The following is an 18803-nucleotide window of genomic DNA, read 5'->3' as shown; positions in this document are numbered from 1 at the left end:
TCTCACACATTGACATTCTAGAAACGTTACATAAAAATTCTAGAATCAGTTCTAGAACATTCAAGTGGAACTCTAGCAGTGTCCCAGTTAGTCTGAGTCAGAACGACCTTTGCGGAGTCCTCATTAGTCCTGCATTAAGCCCTCTTTACCGGTGTGGAGCGATACCTACTCCCAACGCCAACGTGTCTAAAGTGTCACTGCTGGGCTTATGCTTTTTATTAGGCCTAGATCTGCTCTTAATACGGCAGGTAGCTTCAGCCATGTGCTGACTGCCCAAGACAATGTGATATACATCACCACCCCAAGAGGTCTTGCAGGTGTGGTCTTTGATATTTCTTGTCAACTTACACACATTCTCTCATATATAGTTTCCTATTAAAATGTGTACAGAGTAGTTGGTTTACATCCTCTGGTCATGGTCAAACAGTTGAGTCAAGGTTTATAATCCAACCGACAGTAACACTAATAGTTTGATAGGTTTACCCTATATGAGGTTGAGCTTTGTCCTCCAAAGCTGGGGATGAAATTAACTCAGATGAACTTCTGTTCCGTCTCCATAGTAATAGTGTGACGTTCTGCCATCCTAACTGAGCTGCCAGAGAGGAAGGAAACAGCTGTTTTAAATCACCATTGGTCTCATGGTCACATCCCTGAACAGTTAGTTACCTTCCTCTCCGGCAGCTCAGTTAGGATGGCAGACTATGCCAATCTCAACCATCTCAATCAATGGTTGAGATGGGAGAACACTGTGGATGAATCCATCAAAACTAACGTGACAATACATCTCATTTCCCGTTAGTACACTAAACTGCTGCCCTGATAAGATCATTCCATAACAGCTGTCTAAGGTTCTGAGCTTCTGCCTCAGATTAAACTGCTCTCTGAGCCTCTAATTCCCTGTCTGAAAAGTAATAAAAGGAGTCTGTATTAGAGAGGGCTAAGCTGCGTGTGTAATCTTCTCTCTTTAATCCCCCTCTTCTGCTCTCCCAATAAAGGAAGACAGGCACTTGAAAGACCCGCACAGATGGGATGAGCGCAGTCGGCATCAAGTGTGACGATAAAAGCTATAAAATAGCATAACAGTATCAAATCCTACATGCAATATCAGGTAACATCCAGCTTAAATTAGAATTGTTTGTTTTAAGTTGTGTAACATTATGCCTTTCTGGAAAACTGCATCAATTATGGAACATAACTAGCAACAGGATTGAAATATACTACACTGTACTTGAATTCTACTACTGTGTGCTTACCCTCTAGTATTTGTTTGCATAAGGTAGTGTGTTTCCACTTAAAATACTGTTTAGATAGGCCTATCACGAACCTCTTCCCAGGCCACCTGTATGGGAATCACACAGACTCACCTTAACCTAACCTCACCCCTACTAACTGAATTAATTCAACCCTACTAGTTAATTAGTAAATCAACTAAGCTAATCCTGCTGAAGCCTGGAAATAACCTTAGTATCAGGTGTTATCAAACAGAATGAATCTAATACCATATTCGCACAAACATATATTTACACAAAGTCCTCTTTTAGTTGAAGTTTTGAATGTTATCCCACACTCACTTTACCATAACTTTTGACCACAGGAGGCTGGTGAGGGGAGGAGTGCTCATAATAATGGCTGGAATGGAGTCGATGTAATGGTAACAAAAACATGGAAACCATGTGGTTGATACCATTCCATTCATTCTGTTCTAGCCATAGTTATGAGACCGTTCTCCCCAATTAAGACGCCACCAGCTGCCTTTGCTTTTGACACCCATACTGGTAAAGAAAGAAATAATAGACCACATATATATAGGCCTACTGAACAGTCAACATTAGATTCATTATAAAGCACGCAAATGTGGCCATTTTTCTGTGTTTATTGGTAGTTTTAATGTTTCAATGCTCGAGGAGGAAAAGTCACTAGTATGGTGGTGTCAAAGAGAGGAAGGAAGTGTGGTGACTTGGCACAAATCCGATGGAAAGTTCACAGGGGAAGTCCGGCATCCCTCTCCTTGTCCCATCGCCATTAATACACAACTGTCGGTCGATCTTAAGCTATCCCCTCAAGCTTTAAAGAGAGATGATAGGTAACGCTTCCATCACTCCGTTTCCGTCATTGCACTGCTGCCACCAACTTTGGTTTTAAATCAGATTCCCCTTTAGTTTCACCTTTAGTTAACCAGATGGTCCCATTGAGGTCAGAAGACCTCTTTGCCAAGGGAAACCTGGCCAAGTGAGGCAGTATCCCTGCCTGTTCAACTGGGGTTTCCTTGATAGGAAAGATGTGAAGAATATGTCCACTTTGGCCAACTCCAGAAAAGGTCCATCCATATACATTAAGCTTGACGGATATCTGTAACTCTCCAACCAAGTTGGTGAAATTACAAAAGCGGCATAAAACCGTCAATCGATTGTGTGCAGTCCTACGATGTCCCGTGATTTTCTTTTCACCCGGTGAATACACAATGATGTGCCCAAAACATTCAAAAGTCTTTCTTTTGCTCCTCTGACATTTTGGGATGGAATGTGTTGAGGCTAAACAAGGAAGTTTGGTACTGTTAAAGGGATACTTCGGGATTTTGGCAATGAGGCCCTTTATCTACTTCCCCCGAGTTAGATGAACTTGTGGAAACCATTTTTATGTCTCTGTGTCCAGTAAGAGTATGAAGGAAAATAGAGGTAGTTTCACAAGCCAATGCTATGTGCCAATACAATGACTGGACGTCTATGGGGATCTGCTAGCATGCTACAGGTTTGGTACAGCATAGAGATCTGCTAGCATGCTACAGGTTTGGTACTGAAAATGACATGAGCCATATGAATCAAATTAAGATGAACACCAGAATAACCGCTAATGGAATCGCTAACTAAATATGGTTTACCAGTACTGTATTAAAATGTACCTTTATGACTGTAAGCCTACTGTCCTCAAAATAACCTTTAAAATGAGTGTTATTGCACCGTGCCCTGAATGGCGGCTGATTATTCTAGACAAAACACTCATGCTAAACAATCCTCCATCTTCAGAGCAGGTGGGTCACCTTTGATAAAGTATTGCATCATCCCATGGGTGGTCCCTAGGCCTCTTGCTCTCTTTGTGCTTATTTCACCGTATCTTGTGGGTCGGTGCTTATATGTGTCCTATTTCACACATGTACAAGTGTGTGAATTGGAAAATGTGATTTTGCATATCCCACTTTCCCTGAGACACCCTCGGAGACTGGGGTCACGGCCAGAGTTGGCCATTACTAGCGACATTTCTCTCATACCGCTAGGCTACCTGCCTCCAGTGGTCGGCCTTAGGCGTCCGACTCTCTAATCTCTCGGCCAGGTAGGGAATGGCTCAACGCAGGGCTGTTGACGCTGAGCGAGTGCGGGAAGAAGGAGGGTATGTGAGTTATGACATTCAGCAGCGGGCTGGCCAGAGGGCTCCCCTCGATGGGGGTCATGGGGATGATGACGTTGTCTGTGTCCCAGACGTGGAAGGCGTTGTGGTGGGAGTTGGTCATGATGGGGGGCATGTGGGAAGGACCGCAGGGCTTCAGGTCACCATCCTTCAGGGGGTCAGGCTCCACGGGACCCAGCAGGCAGTCTGTGTGGAGAGAGAGAGAGAAGTGGGGATAGATGGTGTGATTAGTAGCATAGAAATTAATGGTGGTTAGAGATATGACTCCTTTCTCCTAGGTTTCCCCAGTTCATAAAATGTAGGCTATTATCACATCCAAATCTTTCACAGAGGCCTGCTAAACAATAGAAACACAATGGGTACAACATGTCTTCTGCAGGCAGTCTGTGGATAGAGAGAGGTGGATGGTGTGATTTACGGCCTACTTTGTACCTACTTAGGCCGATCATGCCTCAAGGAGCATAGGCTATCCGCGGCTCTTCGGTGATTAGTAGGATAGAAACGAATGGGGGCCGGTATTACACAATCCCTTCTATACAGTAGATTCTCCCACAAAAGCATTACATTTGCTTTAAGTCAAAATTGTTTTCCACAGAGACCTGCTAACATAAAGTCAATGGGTCAAAATTATCTTCTCTAAGAAATTCTGCAATTGCAATGATCTATTAATACTCCACTCTAGCCTAGAGTGCTGATGAAGTTATACATAATCATGTGTGCAGTCAACATGTTAGTCTGAATCTCATTCCTTATCCCCTAGGTAACCCCCCTCTAACCTTTCAACTGCTGTACAGTCTTTAACCTAATAGGCTAAAACATATCTCAAATGTACAATTATCCATCAATAGATTGATACACTCCAGTGTACACTACATACAGTATGTTCTTTCTACTTAAAACTCTGATCAATATAGTACTGGAACTTTAAACTAGAACACTATTACAGTATGTGCAGGTTACCTATTAAGCTAATCACAATCTCGAGTAACATTCCTTGTCCTTAAATTCCCCCCAAGAGATTAACTATCTGCTATATTTCCAGGGCCAGGTCCTTGATTTTCTTTAAAACTCTGATCTATATAGTACTGAGTACTGAGCGCAGGTAACCCGTTAGGTTAATCACAATCTCAAGTAACATCCCTTGTCCTTAAAGTCCCCCCCCAACTACCTGCTATGTCCAGGGCCAGGTCCTTGATGAGGTGACCGACGATAGCGTAAGCCACAGCCACCACCACGACAGCTGCCATCAGCAGATATAGCATGGATTTAGGCAGCTGGATAATGTCCCTAGGAGGAGGCTTATATTCCTTATAGAGAATATCCTCATCATTAATAAAGATTTTTATCAAATGTCCTGCTTTGTCTGTTAAGTTGAAACTTTTCACGACGTCCATGTTGGCGGTGTTCCGCTGCTTTGTAATGCAGGATGTTTTCTGCGATGAGTTCCTTCACAACGTTCACAAAGTTACTCCACAATGTCCCGGGGTTGTAGGATTCTCTTATCCAAGCCTTTCAATGAGTCAATGCTGCATGCAGACTTAAATACACAGAATAAGAAGTACATTAACTGACTGTGTATTAATTTCAACAAATGGACACAAAAACAAATGTGTGGCATATTATTCACTCAAGATCATGAAAAGAAAATGAGTCATTGATAGAGACTGATTTCAAGTACCATCTCTAAACACAAATAGGCTGGTGGAAAAACATAAAACGCTCACCTTGGAATTTCAGTTATTCAATTGTAAAGTGAATGCTGTCCGCCAAAATCCTCAACTTTGATCATGTCTTCACAACCACCCGTTCTTTTATGTTTCGATTATATTGGGATATGTGATCACGCATAACCCTTTGAAAAAGTGTTCCAGTGTTGCCTAGGTGAGCAAGCAGGGGAGGTTCCTTAGCAGGAGAGCTTGATCTAGCGTAGGTCGGAGAGCACGTGCGGTGGCCACTGTCCAGGGTGCTGAAGGCGCTCTGGCAGTACCCTCTGGTAACAGCGATGAGAGAATAGCGCACCGAGACAGGATTGGCAGATTACTGTGAGAGAACAAGAAACCTTGGGTAGTCCCGCCCCCTAATCCACGCCCCCATGATCAAACCAGAGGATCAGAACAGAAGTCAACGCAAAAGAAGGTAGTGTCGGTTGACAATCAGCTAATCTCTCGTGGACAGATGAAACGGCGAGAATCTGTCAAGGCTCACGTGGAATTGTGATAACGAGCAGCAGTAGTTCCTGGTTTTGGGTTTTGGGCATTTATTATTCACTGAAGGCGGTGCTTAAAATGGTGCAGTGATTTTAAAGCCTGTGTGCAGATGATAAAAGGTTTCCACTAGATTCCACAGCTACAAAGTCAAAATTGGCTATATTTGCTTCCTTCCTTTGCACAAAGGTAATGACTGAATCCCAAATCACCCTCTTCCCCATGCCCCTCGGCCCTCCATTTGCGTTCACACGCGCCTCTGCCATATGCACAAGTGTCCCTCAAAGCTGAGGGAGTGAAAATGATGTAGGGAGTACGGTAGGGACTAATTAGACTAGAGCTGGTACGATAAACCGAAAAGGATTAACATTGACCATACCGATAACTTATCGCAGCTATTTTGCTGATAACGTTCATTATGATAAGTAGCATATACTAAAATGTGAAGTTTGAAATGAAATATGTTTGCTAATATGTGTGATTGTTAATGGGACAATGGCTACAACCATCAAACTAGTAGTAGTAGTTTAAAGGATGATAAAAAAAAACTGGTGCACATCGTTATAAACTTATTGTTCTATGTATCGTTATCGCATCAATTTAGTCAATTTTTTGCAATATGGATTTTTATCCATATTTCGCCCAGCTCTAAATTAGAACCTCCAATAACCACTTTGACCAGGCCAGCAACACCGCTGGCCTCAGAGCGAAGTGGAATCCCATAACAGGCTGACTACACCGCTCGTTGCAAAATAAATTTAGAAATCTATGTTATTCAATTATTGCACCCACACTGCTCGCTTGCGCCAACGAGTGTCTGCGTTGCCAAGGGCTAAAATAGAAGTCCGTTCTATTTCTGACGCAGATCGCGCTGCAAGTCCTGCCTCTCCCATCTCCTCATTGGTTTATAGAAGCAGGTACCCACGTGCCATCTCCACATTTGTTATACCCACGTGGGTGACTGAAAGACGAACGAAGTCAGTGGCGGTAATGCACCTAATTTATGAACGTTGCCAATCGCAATATAAAGTCAAGAGAAGAAAAGGCCTGGAAGGAGGAGAGATGACTAGAAACGATTCGGTTGACCGTTTTATGTGTGCATTAATTGGCAGAGTAGAGGACCTTGTGCATTTCAGGTAAAATAACAACTCAATGTTTATATCCCAGGACAAATTAGCTAGCAACAGCAGACAAATTAGTGCAAGCTAGCTAGCTAAACTGCCATAAATGTTTAATGCTTTTCGACCTGTCCCCAAATTAATATAATTGGTTCAGAGTTTGTTTTGATATTTTAACCTGCGTGTTGTGATCGCTTTTGGCGTGGGGGGACAAAATACGGTTATGCACGATGGCGCACGCGCGCAACCGGTTTGGGTTCCGTGTTAGGCACCGCATTATTTTTGAGTTTGCGCAATGTCACACCAAAAAATTGAGAGGTGTGCCTAATTATATGCCTTGTGCATTTGACTGCCCGATTTCTAGATTTTACATGTGTAAAATATTAAATACCTCCCAAATTAAATGTTGAACTATGGGCCTCCCGGGTGGCGCAGTGGTCTAGAGCACTGCATCACAGTGCTAGCTGCGCCACCAGAGTCTCTGGGTTCGCGCCCAGGCTCTGTCGCAGCCGGCCGCGACCGGGAGGTCCGTGGGGCGACGCACAATTGGCTTAGCGTCGTCCGGGTTAGGGAGGGTTTGGCCGGTAGGGATATCCTTGTCTCATCGCGCTCCAGCGACTCCTGTGGCGGGCCGGGCGCAGTGCGCACTAACCAAGTGGGCCAGGTGCACGGTGTTTCCTCCGACACATTGGTGCGGCTGGCTTCCGGGTTGGAGGCGCGCTGTGTTAAGAAGCAGTGCGGCTTGGTTGGGTTGTGCTTCGGAGGACGCATGGCTTTCGACCTTCGTCTCTCCCGAGCCCGTACGGGAGTTATATTGACCTTGGGCATATCGATGTAGTCTGAGCTAGATTCCACAAAGCCTGGTCTCTGCTCCACTCCGTTGGTGGAATCTACATAAACCCCCTTCACCATGGAGTGGAGTCCACTAGACCAGCGGTTCCCAAACTGTGGGGTACTCAGTCCGGCTTTCAACTTACTCTGGAAAGTTGTAATAGTAGTCACCTTGTCCTACACGGTTATCAAAACATCATGCCAGGGTAAGCCCGAGTGGCGCAGAGGTTTAAGGCACTGCATCTCAGTGCAAGAGGTTTCACTACAATCCCTGGTTTGAATCCAGGCTGTATCACATCTGGATGTAATTTGGAGTCCTATAGGGTGGTGTACAATTGGCCCAGTGTTGTCCGGGGTAGGCTGTCATTGTAAATAAGAATTTGTTCTTAACTGACTTGCCTAGTTAAATAGAGGTTCAATTTAAACAAATATCAAAAATATTTAAGCCTACACAAAACACAGCCCACATTTTAAGTGTTTGGAAATAATGTAATGGTGGAAAAACGATTGGAACCATTTCCGTGTTTGACTGTCAGGTTTTATGGGTATTAGGGCTCATACTATGGACATGTTTTACTTCATTCACTAGAGAATTGTACTTCTAAGTAACCTAGATTAACAATCAGCAGCATTAGCAGAATTGTATAATGTCCGACTGTGGTTGTGTTAACTCAAATCAAATGTTATTCCCTCAAAATAAATAGTTGACCCTGAAAGGCTCTCAATATTGCCCCACTAGCGCTCGAGGCTAATGTTAGTTAGCTATTTTCCCGGGAAACTAACAGGCGCGCAATTTGACGTTCCATCTCAAAATCAAAGGCTTATTTTCTTTACACAACGCTTGTAGTAAGTAGCTAGCTATTTTGGAAACATTATACTCAGAGAATTGTAAAAATGTCGTACCATTATTAACTAGCTTGCAAGCCAGGATATATTACCAAAACTAGCTAGCTAACGTTAGCTTGTAAACAAGCCGCATCGTCGGTGTAAGCGAGCTACGGGTTTTAATTAATGTAACGGCAGTACTAGACAAAATGCAATAACGTAAGCTAGCCAACTAGGTAATGTTACCTGTAGAAGCAGACTTTTCAAATAGCTGTCTTCTATAAGGTTCGTCGTTTTTCATTCCAGTGCAGTTAGTAAAATGTTTCCTGTCCAACCTACTGTCACAGCTGGCTAGTTAATTTCTTATCCACCCACTAACGTTACCTACCTAACAGTTAGTTAACGTTAGCTGAAACAGAGACCCCCACTGTTCTGTCACGCGAAGTGCATTGCCATTGTACCTCTAGATATAAGGCGAAAATCTGAACATTCACATTTATTTCTCATATGTAATCTGAAGATCTGCAAATGGATGCCTTTTTCTTTGACAAGCTGCCTTCCACCTCACAATCAACTCCTAAACCCAGACATGAGACTTCCCAGGTACAGCTATTGATTGACCTTTTCTGACATTATATATCTAGTTACAGTAGATAGTTAAATCCGATTTACATCGTTGATTCTAATAGTTCCGCTGTATGTTCTTGTGATTGCAGATGGATGTATCCTGCCCCCAGATGGACCCTGATGAAGGTCTTGGCACTGACCACGACTCAACCAGTGAGAGATCTTCATCCATGAGCACGGATGAGAGTCAGGAACACCAGATAAGGTATTTAAGTCCCTAGTCAAGACTCTTTATTTTTTCGTGAATAGTTCAAGTCCTACTCCGGTCTCCGTTTCAGCTCATTTATCGCGCGATTTGGAGACACATAGTAAAGGAAGAAACTCAACGGAAAGTCACGTCATCTGTGGAAAGTCAACCAATGCGTTCATGTTGATTTAAGATGAATGAAATAAATGTACTTTCTTGCTTTAAGTTCCAGGATAGATGACATTGGCAAGAAGGTCCAGGACCTGGTTGGGAAGATAAACGACAGCCGCACCATGGACCAGACGATTATGGACAACTTTCAGGACAAGCTAGTGGAAAAGGTATGTACAGTGGGGCAAAAAAGTATTTAGTCAGCCACCAATTGTGCAAGTTGGCTCCTCTGTCCTCCACTCGTTACCTGTATTAATGGCACCTGTTTGAACTTGTTATCAGTATAAAAGACACCTGTCCACAACCTCAAACAGTCACACTCCAAACTCCACTATGGCCAAGACCAAAGAGCTGTCAAAGGACACCAGAAACAAAATTGTAGACCTGCACCAGGCTGGGAAGACTGAATTTGCAATAGCTAAGCAGCTTGGTTTGAAGAAATCAACTGTGGGAGCAATTATTAGGAAATGGAAGACATACAAGACCACTGATAATCTCCCTCGATCTGGGGCTCCACGCAAGATCTCACCCCGTGGGGTCAAAATGATCACAAGAACGGTGAGCAAAAATCCCAGAACCACACAGGGGGACCTAGTGAATGACCTGCAGAGAGCTGGGACCAAAGTAACAAAGCCTACCATCAGTAACACACTACGCCACCAGGGACTCAAATCCTGCAGTGCCAGACGTGTCCAGGCCCGTCTGAAGTTTGCTAGAGAGCATTTGGATGATCCAGAAGAAGATTGGGAGAATGTCAGATGAAACCAAAATAGAACTTTTTGGTAAAAACTCAACTCGTCGTGTTTGGAGGACAAAGAATGCTGAGTTGCATCCAAAGAACACCATACCTACTGTGAAGCATGGGGGTGGAAACATCATGCTTTGGGGCTGTTTTTCTGCAAAGGGACCAGGACGACTGATCCGTGTAAAGGAAAGAATGAATGGGGCCATGTATCGTGAGATTTTGAGTGAAAACCTCCTTCCATCAGCAAGGGCATTGAAGATGAAATGTGGCTGGGTCTTTCAGCATGACAATGATCCCAAACACACCGCCCGGGCAACGAAGGAGTGGCTTCGTAAGAAGCATTTCAAGGTCCTGGAGTGGCCTAGCCAGTCTCCAGATCTCAACCCCATAGAAAATCTTTGGAGGGAATTGAAAGTCTGTGTTGCCCAGCAACAGCCCCAAAACATCACTGCTCTAGAGGAGATCTGCATGGAGGAATGGGCCAAAATACCAGCAACAGTGTGTGAAAACCTTGTGAAGACTTACAGAAAACGTTTGACCTCTGTCATTGCCAACAAAGGGTATATAACAAAGTATTGAGATAAACTTTTGTTATTGACCAAATACTTATTTTCCACCATAATTTGCAAATAAATTCATTACAAATCCTACAATGTGATTTTCAGGATTTTTTTTTCTCATTTTGTCTGTCATAGTTGAAGTGTACCTATGACGAAAATTACAGGCCTCTCTCATCTTTTTAAGTGGGAGAACTTGCACAATTGGTGGCTGACTAAATACTTTTTTGCCCCACTGTAGCTAACTGCCAATATCACGGTTTATCAAACCACATTTTATTGGTCGTGTACACATATTTAACAGGTGTTATTGCGGGTGTAGCAAAATGCTTATGTTCCTAGCTCCAACCGTGCAGTAATACCTAACAATACAAGCAAATCCCAAATATAAAAAAGGAATTAAGAAATATAAAAATATTAGAACGAGCAATGTCAGAGTCCAGAATATAAATATATATGATGGTGTGTAAAGGCATTATGGACAGTATATGAATAGAAAATGTGTGTACAGCAGTAGTTATATAGGAAAAGCCTTGACTAGAATACAGTATATACATATGAAGTGGGTAAAACAGTATGTAAACATTAAAGTGACCAGTGTTCAATGACTATGTACATAGGGCATAGTTATCACACCAGTTGCTCAACAATTCAAAATGTACTTTCCCAATGTGTATTTACTAAATAAACCAAATATATGTATATGTATGTATATATATGTATATGTATAAATGGGTATGTTATATTTGTTGGCCATTGTGTTGTACTACATTGTCATAGACTGTCCAACAGTTTCATTATAGCGTACTCTACATACTATTCCATGTCAATGCTCTCCATCAGGTGGGTGAGATCTGCGGGCAGATGAAGGAGCACATGTACACTGCCTATGAGGAAAACAGCCATGCCATGCAGGCCACGCTCCAGGAGCTGACTCTGGTGCTGGAGAGCTGCAGTAGGCTCAACACGGAGCTACACGCCGTCTCCCAGGCCCTGGCAGGACTCAACAGGGGCCTGACTCTGCACCGGAGTACTGAGTGACTACACTAAAGGGTTCCAAAGGGGTTCTTTGGCTGTCCCCATAGGAGAACCCTTCTTGGTTCCAGGTAGTATCCTTTTGGGTTCCATAAAGAACCCTTTACACAGAGGGTTCTACATGGAAACCAAAAATGGTTCTCCTGTGGGGACAGCCGAAGAACCCTTTTGGAACCCTTTTTTCTAAGTGTAGTTTGACAGCCTTTGGACAGCCATTGATGACCCCACTGTACTGTGCCAGCCCCATGCGGTGGTTGGTTATAGTATAACTGTACTGGTTCAAGTGTTAACTAGCTGATTAAATATACCTGCTCTGCAGTTTTAAGTCTGGTGCTTTTGTAAGTGCTGTTTTGGTTAATAAACCTGAGTGTGTTGTTACAAAGCCATGGCTCGCTTCTTTGTCATTTCAGTTAGTGTGATTGCGTGTCAATGGCTTTTTTGACCAGACAATGTGAAATAATGAGAGAAAAAAATCATTTGCAAATGAGTCCCTAATCCTATGACTATTTCGATACGGCAGATCATTGAATTTGGACATTCTCTGTCCTCAAAAAGGATACTGATTTAGGTCAGCCGTCGGTATCACAATTACGAAATTATACAATTCATAATTTCAAAATATGCTTTATGTACAGTTCATTTCTTTCACCTAGAAATAAATCAAATAGACCAGTTGTGAACAAATCTCTAAAGATACACATACATACTGTACAACCTCTCACCAATTAAGTTAACTTATTCCATAACACATCTTTCTAATCTATACAGATCCCTTATCAACATGCTACATACCATTGTGACATCCCTTCGTAGTAGGAGACTGAAGCTACTGTATCAACATTCAAGCTGACATTGTATTTCAATCGTCGATTGATTGAGTACAGGTACATAAGCAAAACAAAACCGTCTCATATTTGGACCCGGTGTTTCTTTCAGGTTGACTTTTACTTTAATATACTCTCACCAAACAGAGGCACTTGGGGATGGAAGTCCATCAGCAGTCAGGCACACACCCTCAGTGATTACTTCTCAGAAGACAGATAGATGGGTAGCTCAAGGCTTTCCCAGTCTACTTTAAGTCCGTTATTCAGTCCGTTGTAATATGAGGACAAGGAGGAGAGTTTACTTCTCAACAGTGAATGACTGCAGTCCAGTGATGGCTCGGCCCAGGATCAAGGCATGGATGTCATGGGTACCTAGAAGAACAAGCAAACACAACGGCATTGTGGGTTGATTATTTGATAAGAGAAATGTGCAAGTGAGGCTAAACTTTTGATTTAAATTACATTAGATATTGTAGGGATATATAATACATACATACTGAGCGCACAGGAGGTTGGTGGCATCTTAATTGGGGAGGATGGGCTCGTGGTAATGGCTGGAGCTGTATAAGTGGAATGGTATCAAATACATCAAACACATGGTTTCCATGTGTTTGATGCCATTCCATTTACTCCGTTCCAGACATTATGAACCGTCCTTCTCTCAGCAGCCTCCACTGACTGAGAATTATACCACCAAACCAACAAGTAACCATAACACTTAATCTGTACACTACTGACCTCTGCTGGTCATCCAGTCTCATTGTCTCTCTCCAATCCAGACTACTTTCTGCTCATGTTCCAATCACCTGTTCTTCTATCCAACCTTTCCATCCTTTAAATACCATATTCAATCAATCTTCTCCTCACCTTCGTATGTGTTGACGGCCTCCAGGTTCATGACGTGTCTGATAATGTGGTACTCGTCTGCGATGCCGTTGCCTCCCAACATGTCTCGGGCCTGCCTGGCGATGTCCAGGGACTTCCCACAGCTGTTCCTCTTCAGCATGGAGATCATCTCAGGGGCCGCTCTGAGGGAGGGAAGACAGACAGGATAGAGGTCCGTGTTTAATATAATGAAGAAAGATGGACACATACAGTACACACACAGAGATAGTCTCTCTTCACATATTCAAAATGAAACTAGTACACAGACCAATGCATAAACACACACTGCAGTCTCTCCTCACATCCAAAAGCAAACATTTCGCTCACTCAGTAGGGACTCCACTCACTTCTTGTCGTCGATGAGTCTGCCTAGGGCCAGACAGGACTGCAGGCCGATGGTGATCTCTGTCAGCATGTCAGCCATCTTCTTCTGCATCAGCTGGTTCCTGGCCAGGGGCACGCCAAACTGGATCCTGAATGGACCAAAACAAAAGAGAACGAATCAGATGTCAGCAACATATAATAGGGTCTTAAAATGCTGAAAGAAGAGCCAGGATGGCAGCTTGACTCCCTTCAATACTCTTTACTACTGAGCTAACGTCTTCCTGAACAAGCTACTTCATCCGTTCATACCAAAAAGTGCTCTGAATTAATAGAGTTGATGACATAATGAGTAGGGAGGGAGGTATTTACCTGTCCAGTGTGTACTGGCGGGCAGCGTGGAAGCAGAACTCGGCAGCACCCAGAGCTCCCCAGGCGATACCGTAGCGGGCGTTATTCAGGCAGCCGAAGGGACCCTGACCAGAAATGAGACATATACAGTATGTTCAGTTCAATATATTATATTTTAACAGAACACCTTTTCTTCATCTTTAGAGAACTGACTTTGTTTTCCAGATCACATCTCAAGAGTTCTCTAAACATACAGTATCTCGGCCAGCAACTTTGATTCAGTCAGAATTGTTCCGATAGTAAATCATTCCATTTACATAATTTCTAAACAGCATTATGTGTTTGAGTCCAACAGTTAGGCTTACTCACAGCCAGTCCAGAGACGTTGGGCAACATATTCTCTTGGGGCACCTCCACCTCGTCCATCAGGATCATGCCCGTGGCCGACGCCCGCAGAGAGAACTTGCCCTCGATCTTAGGCGTTGCCAGGCCCTTCATGCCACGCTCCAGGATGAAACCTCTGATCCTGCCATCCTCACACTTGGCCCAGACCACCGCGATGTCCGCCACGGGTGAGTTGGTGATCCTGGGGGATAGGGGAGAGAATGCGCTAAGTTAGTTACCCATAGTGAGAGTTAGGGTATTATAGGTTCAACTACATCATATGCGAGGGTAAGGGCATATAATATGGTGGGGGACATTTTATAGTTGACTCATAACTACTCTACCTACCTAGCCTGGTCTTTCAAAGAAGTGAACTAAAGCAGAAACGTATGGTAACCCAGACTAGAACCTACCCAGTCAGACATACATGCGGACTGGTCAGATAGATAGACTGGTACCCAGGTTAGAAGAACCTTACCATGTCTTGGCTCCGCTGATGGTGAAGGTGCTACTGGAGGGGTTGTACTTGGCCTTGGTCTCCATGCCCGCGGGGTCACTGCCGTGGTTGGGCTCAGTCAGGCCGAAACAGCCCAAGATCTCCCCACGAGCTGCAGCATTACACAGAGAGAGATGGGATTATGAAGAGGCCTTATCTAACTGGACTATGAGCTCTGCTTCAGTCTGCATTCGTTTCATTCTCAATTTCACACCACATTTACTTTGTACAACAACTTAGACTTTTGTCTATGTGCCAATATTAACTATGTGTAAACACCTGTTGTTTGTTCATCTACGTTATTTTTTTTCATACTTATGAACTGAAACCCAACATAGTTTCTGAACCTAAAATTGTTGATACTGACCGAACCAAGCATTTATTGAGGACATTGATATCGATAATAACGATAAGTAGCCTTTACTAGAGGAATGTGAAGTTTGAAATGAAGTAAGTCTGCTAATATGGGCTATTGTTAATGGGACAATTGATAGCTGAGTGAGTCCGGGTTTTTCCTTTCTTCAATCGATAGCTACAACATCTAAAGTAGTAGTCGTTTTAAGGGTAATGTAAAAAAGTAACTGCCGCACATTAATGTTATGAATTTATCGTTCAATTTATCGTTATCGTGATACTTCAGTCAATTTATCAGGATATGGATTTTTTTCCATATCGCCCAGCTCTAGTTTCTATACTATGTGTAATTTTACTATGTAATATATAGTAGTTATTGCTTACCTAGCCTGGGTAGCCACTTCTCCTTCTGTTCCTCTGTGCCGTAGGCGTTGATGGGGTGCATCACCAGTGAGGACTGGACACTCATGACTGATCGGTAGCCACTGTCCACCCTCTCCACCTCCCTGGCAATGAGCCCGTAGGCCACATAGCTGGTGCCGGCACAACCATAACCTGGGTGAAGAAGAGACAATGTAACAGGAAGAAGAGGAAGAAGGACAATTAGTGGACTAATCGAGTTGAGCATGAAGATTGAATATGAACACATCAATAACAGAATGATGCATGTTTCATATGTTATTTACCTTGGATGGTTGGCCCCAAGACACCCAGCTCTCCCATCTCTGAGACAATCTCACGATGGAAATCTGTGGGGGGGAACAAACAAACAGAAAGTGAGCATGAATAAATAGTTTACAGAGAAGTTCATTGTGCAACATGAGAAGTCTTCTCTCCAGGAATAGCACCTCAGCCTGTGTTTACATTTGTGTCTGTTGGCCAAATGTCAGTGCTGACGTTCGTGTCCGCTGGCCATTTGTCAGTGCCTCAGCTTGTCGCTGTTGGCCATGACCATGCCTCAGCCTGTGTCTGTGCTTACACACTGTGCCAGTGCTTACGTTCGTGTCTGTTGGCCATGATGATGCGTGGCATTAGTTTCTCCTGGCAGTAGGTCCTGAAAGAGTCTCTGATCATCACCTCCTCCTCTGTCAGCAGGCCGTCCAGCTCCAGGGCGTCACGCCAGTTAAACTGCACCTTGGCTGTAGAGGGCCATGGGAATTAGAACATGAGACGACACAAACATGGTGATGTCATACTGTCCACCACCACGTTTCATAATATACTACACCATGTCTGTATGTGTAGCCAGTGGCATCTAGCGGTTAAGTTTACATATGTAATACATTGGTAATGTACACATGATACGGTTTGTCCAATACTGTAGCTTTACGAGTTTAACTTGTATAAATGACTTACGTGCTTTTACTGTCTTCTTGGCGACCACTTCGGCTTCTGAAAGAGTCAACGGCACAATAAGTCATCAACCAAACCAACAAAAAAGCAGCAATACATTCTAGACACTTAAAAATGTCACTTTAATACAATCCCATTCTATGTTATTATATGCTCACATGTAAACTCACCGTTTTGGGCTCGTGAAGCTGCTGCTGTGCCCTGTGCCTGGGAGGCTGAGACTGCAGCACATTTCTTAGCGTTGGAGAGCAAACAAGTCACAGCACCTCTGAGAGCCATGGTACACAGTCTGAAAGAGATTACAACACAGGACACATTTAATGGTACACTAAGGAGAGTAAAGATTATACATTTACAAAACATGATATTATCATATTATCAAGTGAATGATTTATTTTGAGAAAAATGTATGACATTTAAAACAATGTGATGGTCAAAAATCACATTTGAAGCATTTTAGTGACAATACTGTAACATACTGTACCAATAATGGCAGTTAAAATCAAAAGGGAAAAAATCCTATGGTACAGATTCTTGTTTTAATATCATTTTCCTGGTGTTCCATAGCTCTATTTGAACGAATAAGGTAAGAAATGTCATGTTTTATGGTAGCTGTCCTTCATTACACAAGCCTGTTACAAAACATTGTATAACACATGTTGAACAGCAGGTAAAAAAAAAAAAACGTTCTAAACAGAGGCAGTAAAAACAAGTCTTCCTCCGCAACATTGTAACATTGCAGTGAGGAACTTCATGCACAACATAGTATCATTACTGTACCTGTTCTTGTCTGATAATTATTTCCGATGATCTGAAAACGTCGGATGATGATGGCCTTATCTCATGCAATGCTGGTTGTTTTGTAATCGCTGGGGTGTGACGTCAAATGGCTGCGTGGGGACAGTTTTCTCCATCATAAGCGAGTCAAGCCAATAGAGACGACACCTGTGAAGTAGAAGATTATGCAACAGTTCGTTATGAAACTTTGATTTTGTTAACCTTGAATTAAAGCATAAAAACAAATGCATATATATTTGCATTATAAAACTATTTAGAGTGTAATGATTCATAAAGTTATGTGTGGGTTAAATACTTTTTGTCATTGATTTTTCTTTTTGGACCTTTTTCCAAAAGTGAAGAATGCCACACTCAAAATGGCGCTAATGTATAGCCATCTGACCGAGGGCATGTCGTGGGCGTTGGCACACTTCCTTCCCATCTCATTGGCTGTGAGTATATAAATGCTGCATTCAAATACTAGTCGGAACTAGGAACTAGGAATTTTTTGATTTGCCAATTCGTTAAATATGTTCGTCATATGCCGCATTCAAAACAACTGGGAACTCGGAAATCTCCGACTTCAGTGTGGTCAAGACAACTGGAAACTCGGAAAAAACGAGCTCCGACTGGGAAATATTATTTTGAACGGTCATCCAACTCGGAATACCAACTCGGGAACTCGGGTCTAGAGGGCCGACTTTCCGATTTGAAGATCACTGACGTCATAATTTGATCTCGTATATTTCCGAGTTCCCAGTTGTCTTGAATGCACCACTAGATTGTAAAAAATAGGTCCAGGTGGCAAATGGCCAAATGGCCATGTGCTTCTGAAGACTAGGTTCAAAATACTGTATCTTAAACCAAGCCCGAAGAGACCACAATTGTATAGGAGTGTAGTATTAAAAGTATTATGCAATTATAGTGTTTATTTACCATAACCATACACATATTTGTTAAAAAACAAAACAAAAAACATATTTGTTGAACGTTTTCAATTAAACATTGAGAAGTGAAATGTAGGCTTTATATTAGGTAGTGGTGGAAAAAGTACACAATTGTCATACTTGAGTAAAAGTAATGATATCTTTAATAGAAAATTACTCAAGTAAAAGTGAAAGTCACCCAGTAAAATACTACTTGAGTAAAGTCTAAAAGTATTTGGTTATAAATATACTTAAGTATCAAAAGTACATGTAATTGCAAAAATATAAGTATCAAAAAGAAAAGAAAAAGTATAAATCGTTTCAAATTCCCTACATTAAGCAAACCAGACAGCACGATGTTCTTGTTTTTTTTAATTTATGGATAGCCAGGGGAACACTCGAACACTTAGACAATAATTTACAAACAAAG

General features: G+C 42.6%; 3 protein-coding genes across 5 annotated transcripts; 1 reads left to right on the top strand and 2 right to left on the bottom strand.

Annotated features, from left to right (window-relative positions):
• Window positions 1-1855: 1855 nt before the first annotated feature.
• On the bottom strand, window positions 1856-8807 carry LOC139567831 (uncharacterized). 3 transcript variants are annotated; one of them, XM_071389380.1, is made up of 4 exons: window positions 8627-8807; window positions 5127-5442; window positions 4571-4939; window positions 1856-3588 (listed from the first exon to the last, which is right to left on the bottom strand). In XM_071389380.1, the coding sequence occupies exons 3-4, from the start codon at window positions 4794-4796 to the stop codon at window positions 3296-3298; spliced, it is 519 nt and encodes a 172-aa protein (XP_071245481.1). In that variant the 5' UTR covers window positions 4797-4939; window positions 5127-5442; window positions 8627-8807; the 3' UTR covers window positions 1856-3295. The 3 variants fall into 3 exon arrangements, with proteins under 3 accessions (XP_071245481.1, XP_071245482.1, XP_071245483.1); XM_071389381.1 differs by having other exon boundaries at window positions 5127-5392; XM_071389382.1 differs by lacking the exon at window positions 5127-5442.
• On the top strand, window positions 7995-12090 carry LOC139567832 (synaptonemal complex central element protein 2-like). Its single transcript, XM_071389383.1, has 5 exons — window positions 7995-8401; window positions 8901-8983; window positions 9097-9212; window positions 9421-9535; window positions 11511-12090. Exons 2-5 carry the CDS (start codon window positions 8909-8911, stop codon window positions 11706-11708), a joined length of 504 nt encoding a protein of 167 aa, XP_071245484.1. The 5' UTR covers window positions 7995-8401; window positions 8901-8908; the 3' UTR covers window positions 11709-12090.
• Window positions 12091-12310: 220 nt separating this feature from the next.
• Window positions 12311-17598, bottom strand: gcdha (glutaryl-CoA dehydrogenase a). Its single transcript, XM_071389379.1, has 12 exons — window positions 17451-17598; window positions 16841-16959; window positions 16674-16709; window positions 16316-16456; window positions 16004-16066; window positions 15702-15872; window positions 14946-15075; window positions 14453-14669; window positions 14105-14208; window positions 13759-13884; window positions 13394-13554; window positions 12311-12898 (listed from the first exon to the last, which is right to left on the bottom strand). The coding sequence occupies exons 2-12, from the start codon at window positions 16947-16949 to the stop codon at window positions 12825-12827; spliced, it is 1332 nt and encodes a 443-aa protein (XP_071245480.1). The 5' UTR covers window positions 16950-16959; window positions 17451-17598; the 3' UTR covers window positions 12311-12824.
• Between the last annotated feature and the right edge of the window lie 1205 nt (window positions 17599-18803).

Source organism: Salvelinus alpinus, chromosome 2, assembly GCF_045679555.1.
Source record: "Salvelinus alpinus chromosome 2, SLU_Salpinus.1, whole genome shotgun sequence".
Lineage (NCBI taxonomy): Eukaryota > Metazoa > Chordata > Actinopteri > Salmoniformes > Salmonidae > Salvelinus > Salvelinus alpinus.
Note: the sequence above shows the minus strand (reverse complement) of the source record. Positions and strands in the feature narration are given on the sequence as shown.

Bases quoted from the DNA above. Each gene is read 5' to 3' on its own strand.
- LOC139567832 (XM_071389383.1), top strand. From the start codon at position 8,909: ATGGATGCCTTTTTCTTTGACAAGCTGCCTTCCACCTCACAATCAACT. The intron at 9,213-9,420 runs GTATTTAAGTCC...TCTTGCTTTAAG, and splicing joins AGTCAGGAACACCAGATAAG to TTCCAGGATAGATGACATTG. The intron at 9,536-11,510 runs GTATGTACAGTG...GCTCTCCATCAG, and splicing joins AGGACAAGCTAGTGGAAAAG to GTGGGTGAGATCTGCGGGCA.
- LOC139567831 (XM_071389380.1), bottom strand. From the start codon at position 4,796: ATGGACGTCGTGAAAAGTTTCAACTTAACAGACAAAGCAGGACATTTG. The intron at 3,589-4,570 runs GTAGTTGGGGGG...CTCTCCACACAG, and splicing joins CCTGGCCCTGGACATAGCAG to ACTGCCTGCTGGGTCCCGTG.
- gcdha (XM_071389379.1), bottom strand. From the start codon at position 16,949: ATGGCTCTCAGAGGTGCTGTGACTTGTTTGCTCTCCAACGCTAAGAAA. The intron at 16,457-16,673 runs GTAAGTCATTTA...GGCCCTCTACAG, and splicing joins CAAGAAGACAGTAAAAGCAC to CCAAGGTGCAGTTTAACTGG. The intron at 16,067-16,315 runs GTAAGCACTGGC...TCCCCCCCACAG, and splicing joins CATGGCCAACAGACACGAAC to ATTTCCATCGTGAGATTGTC.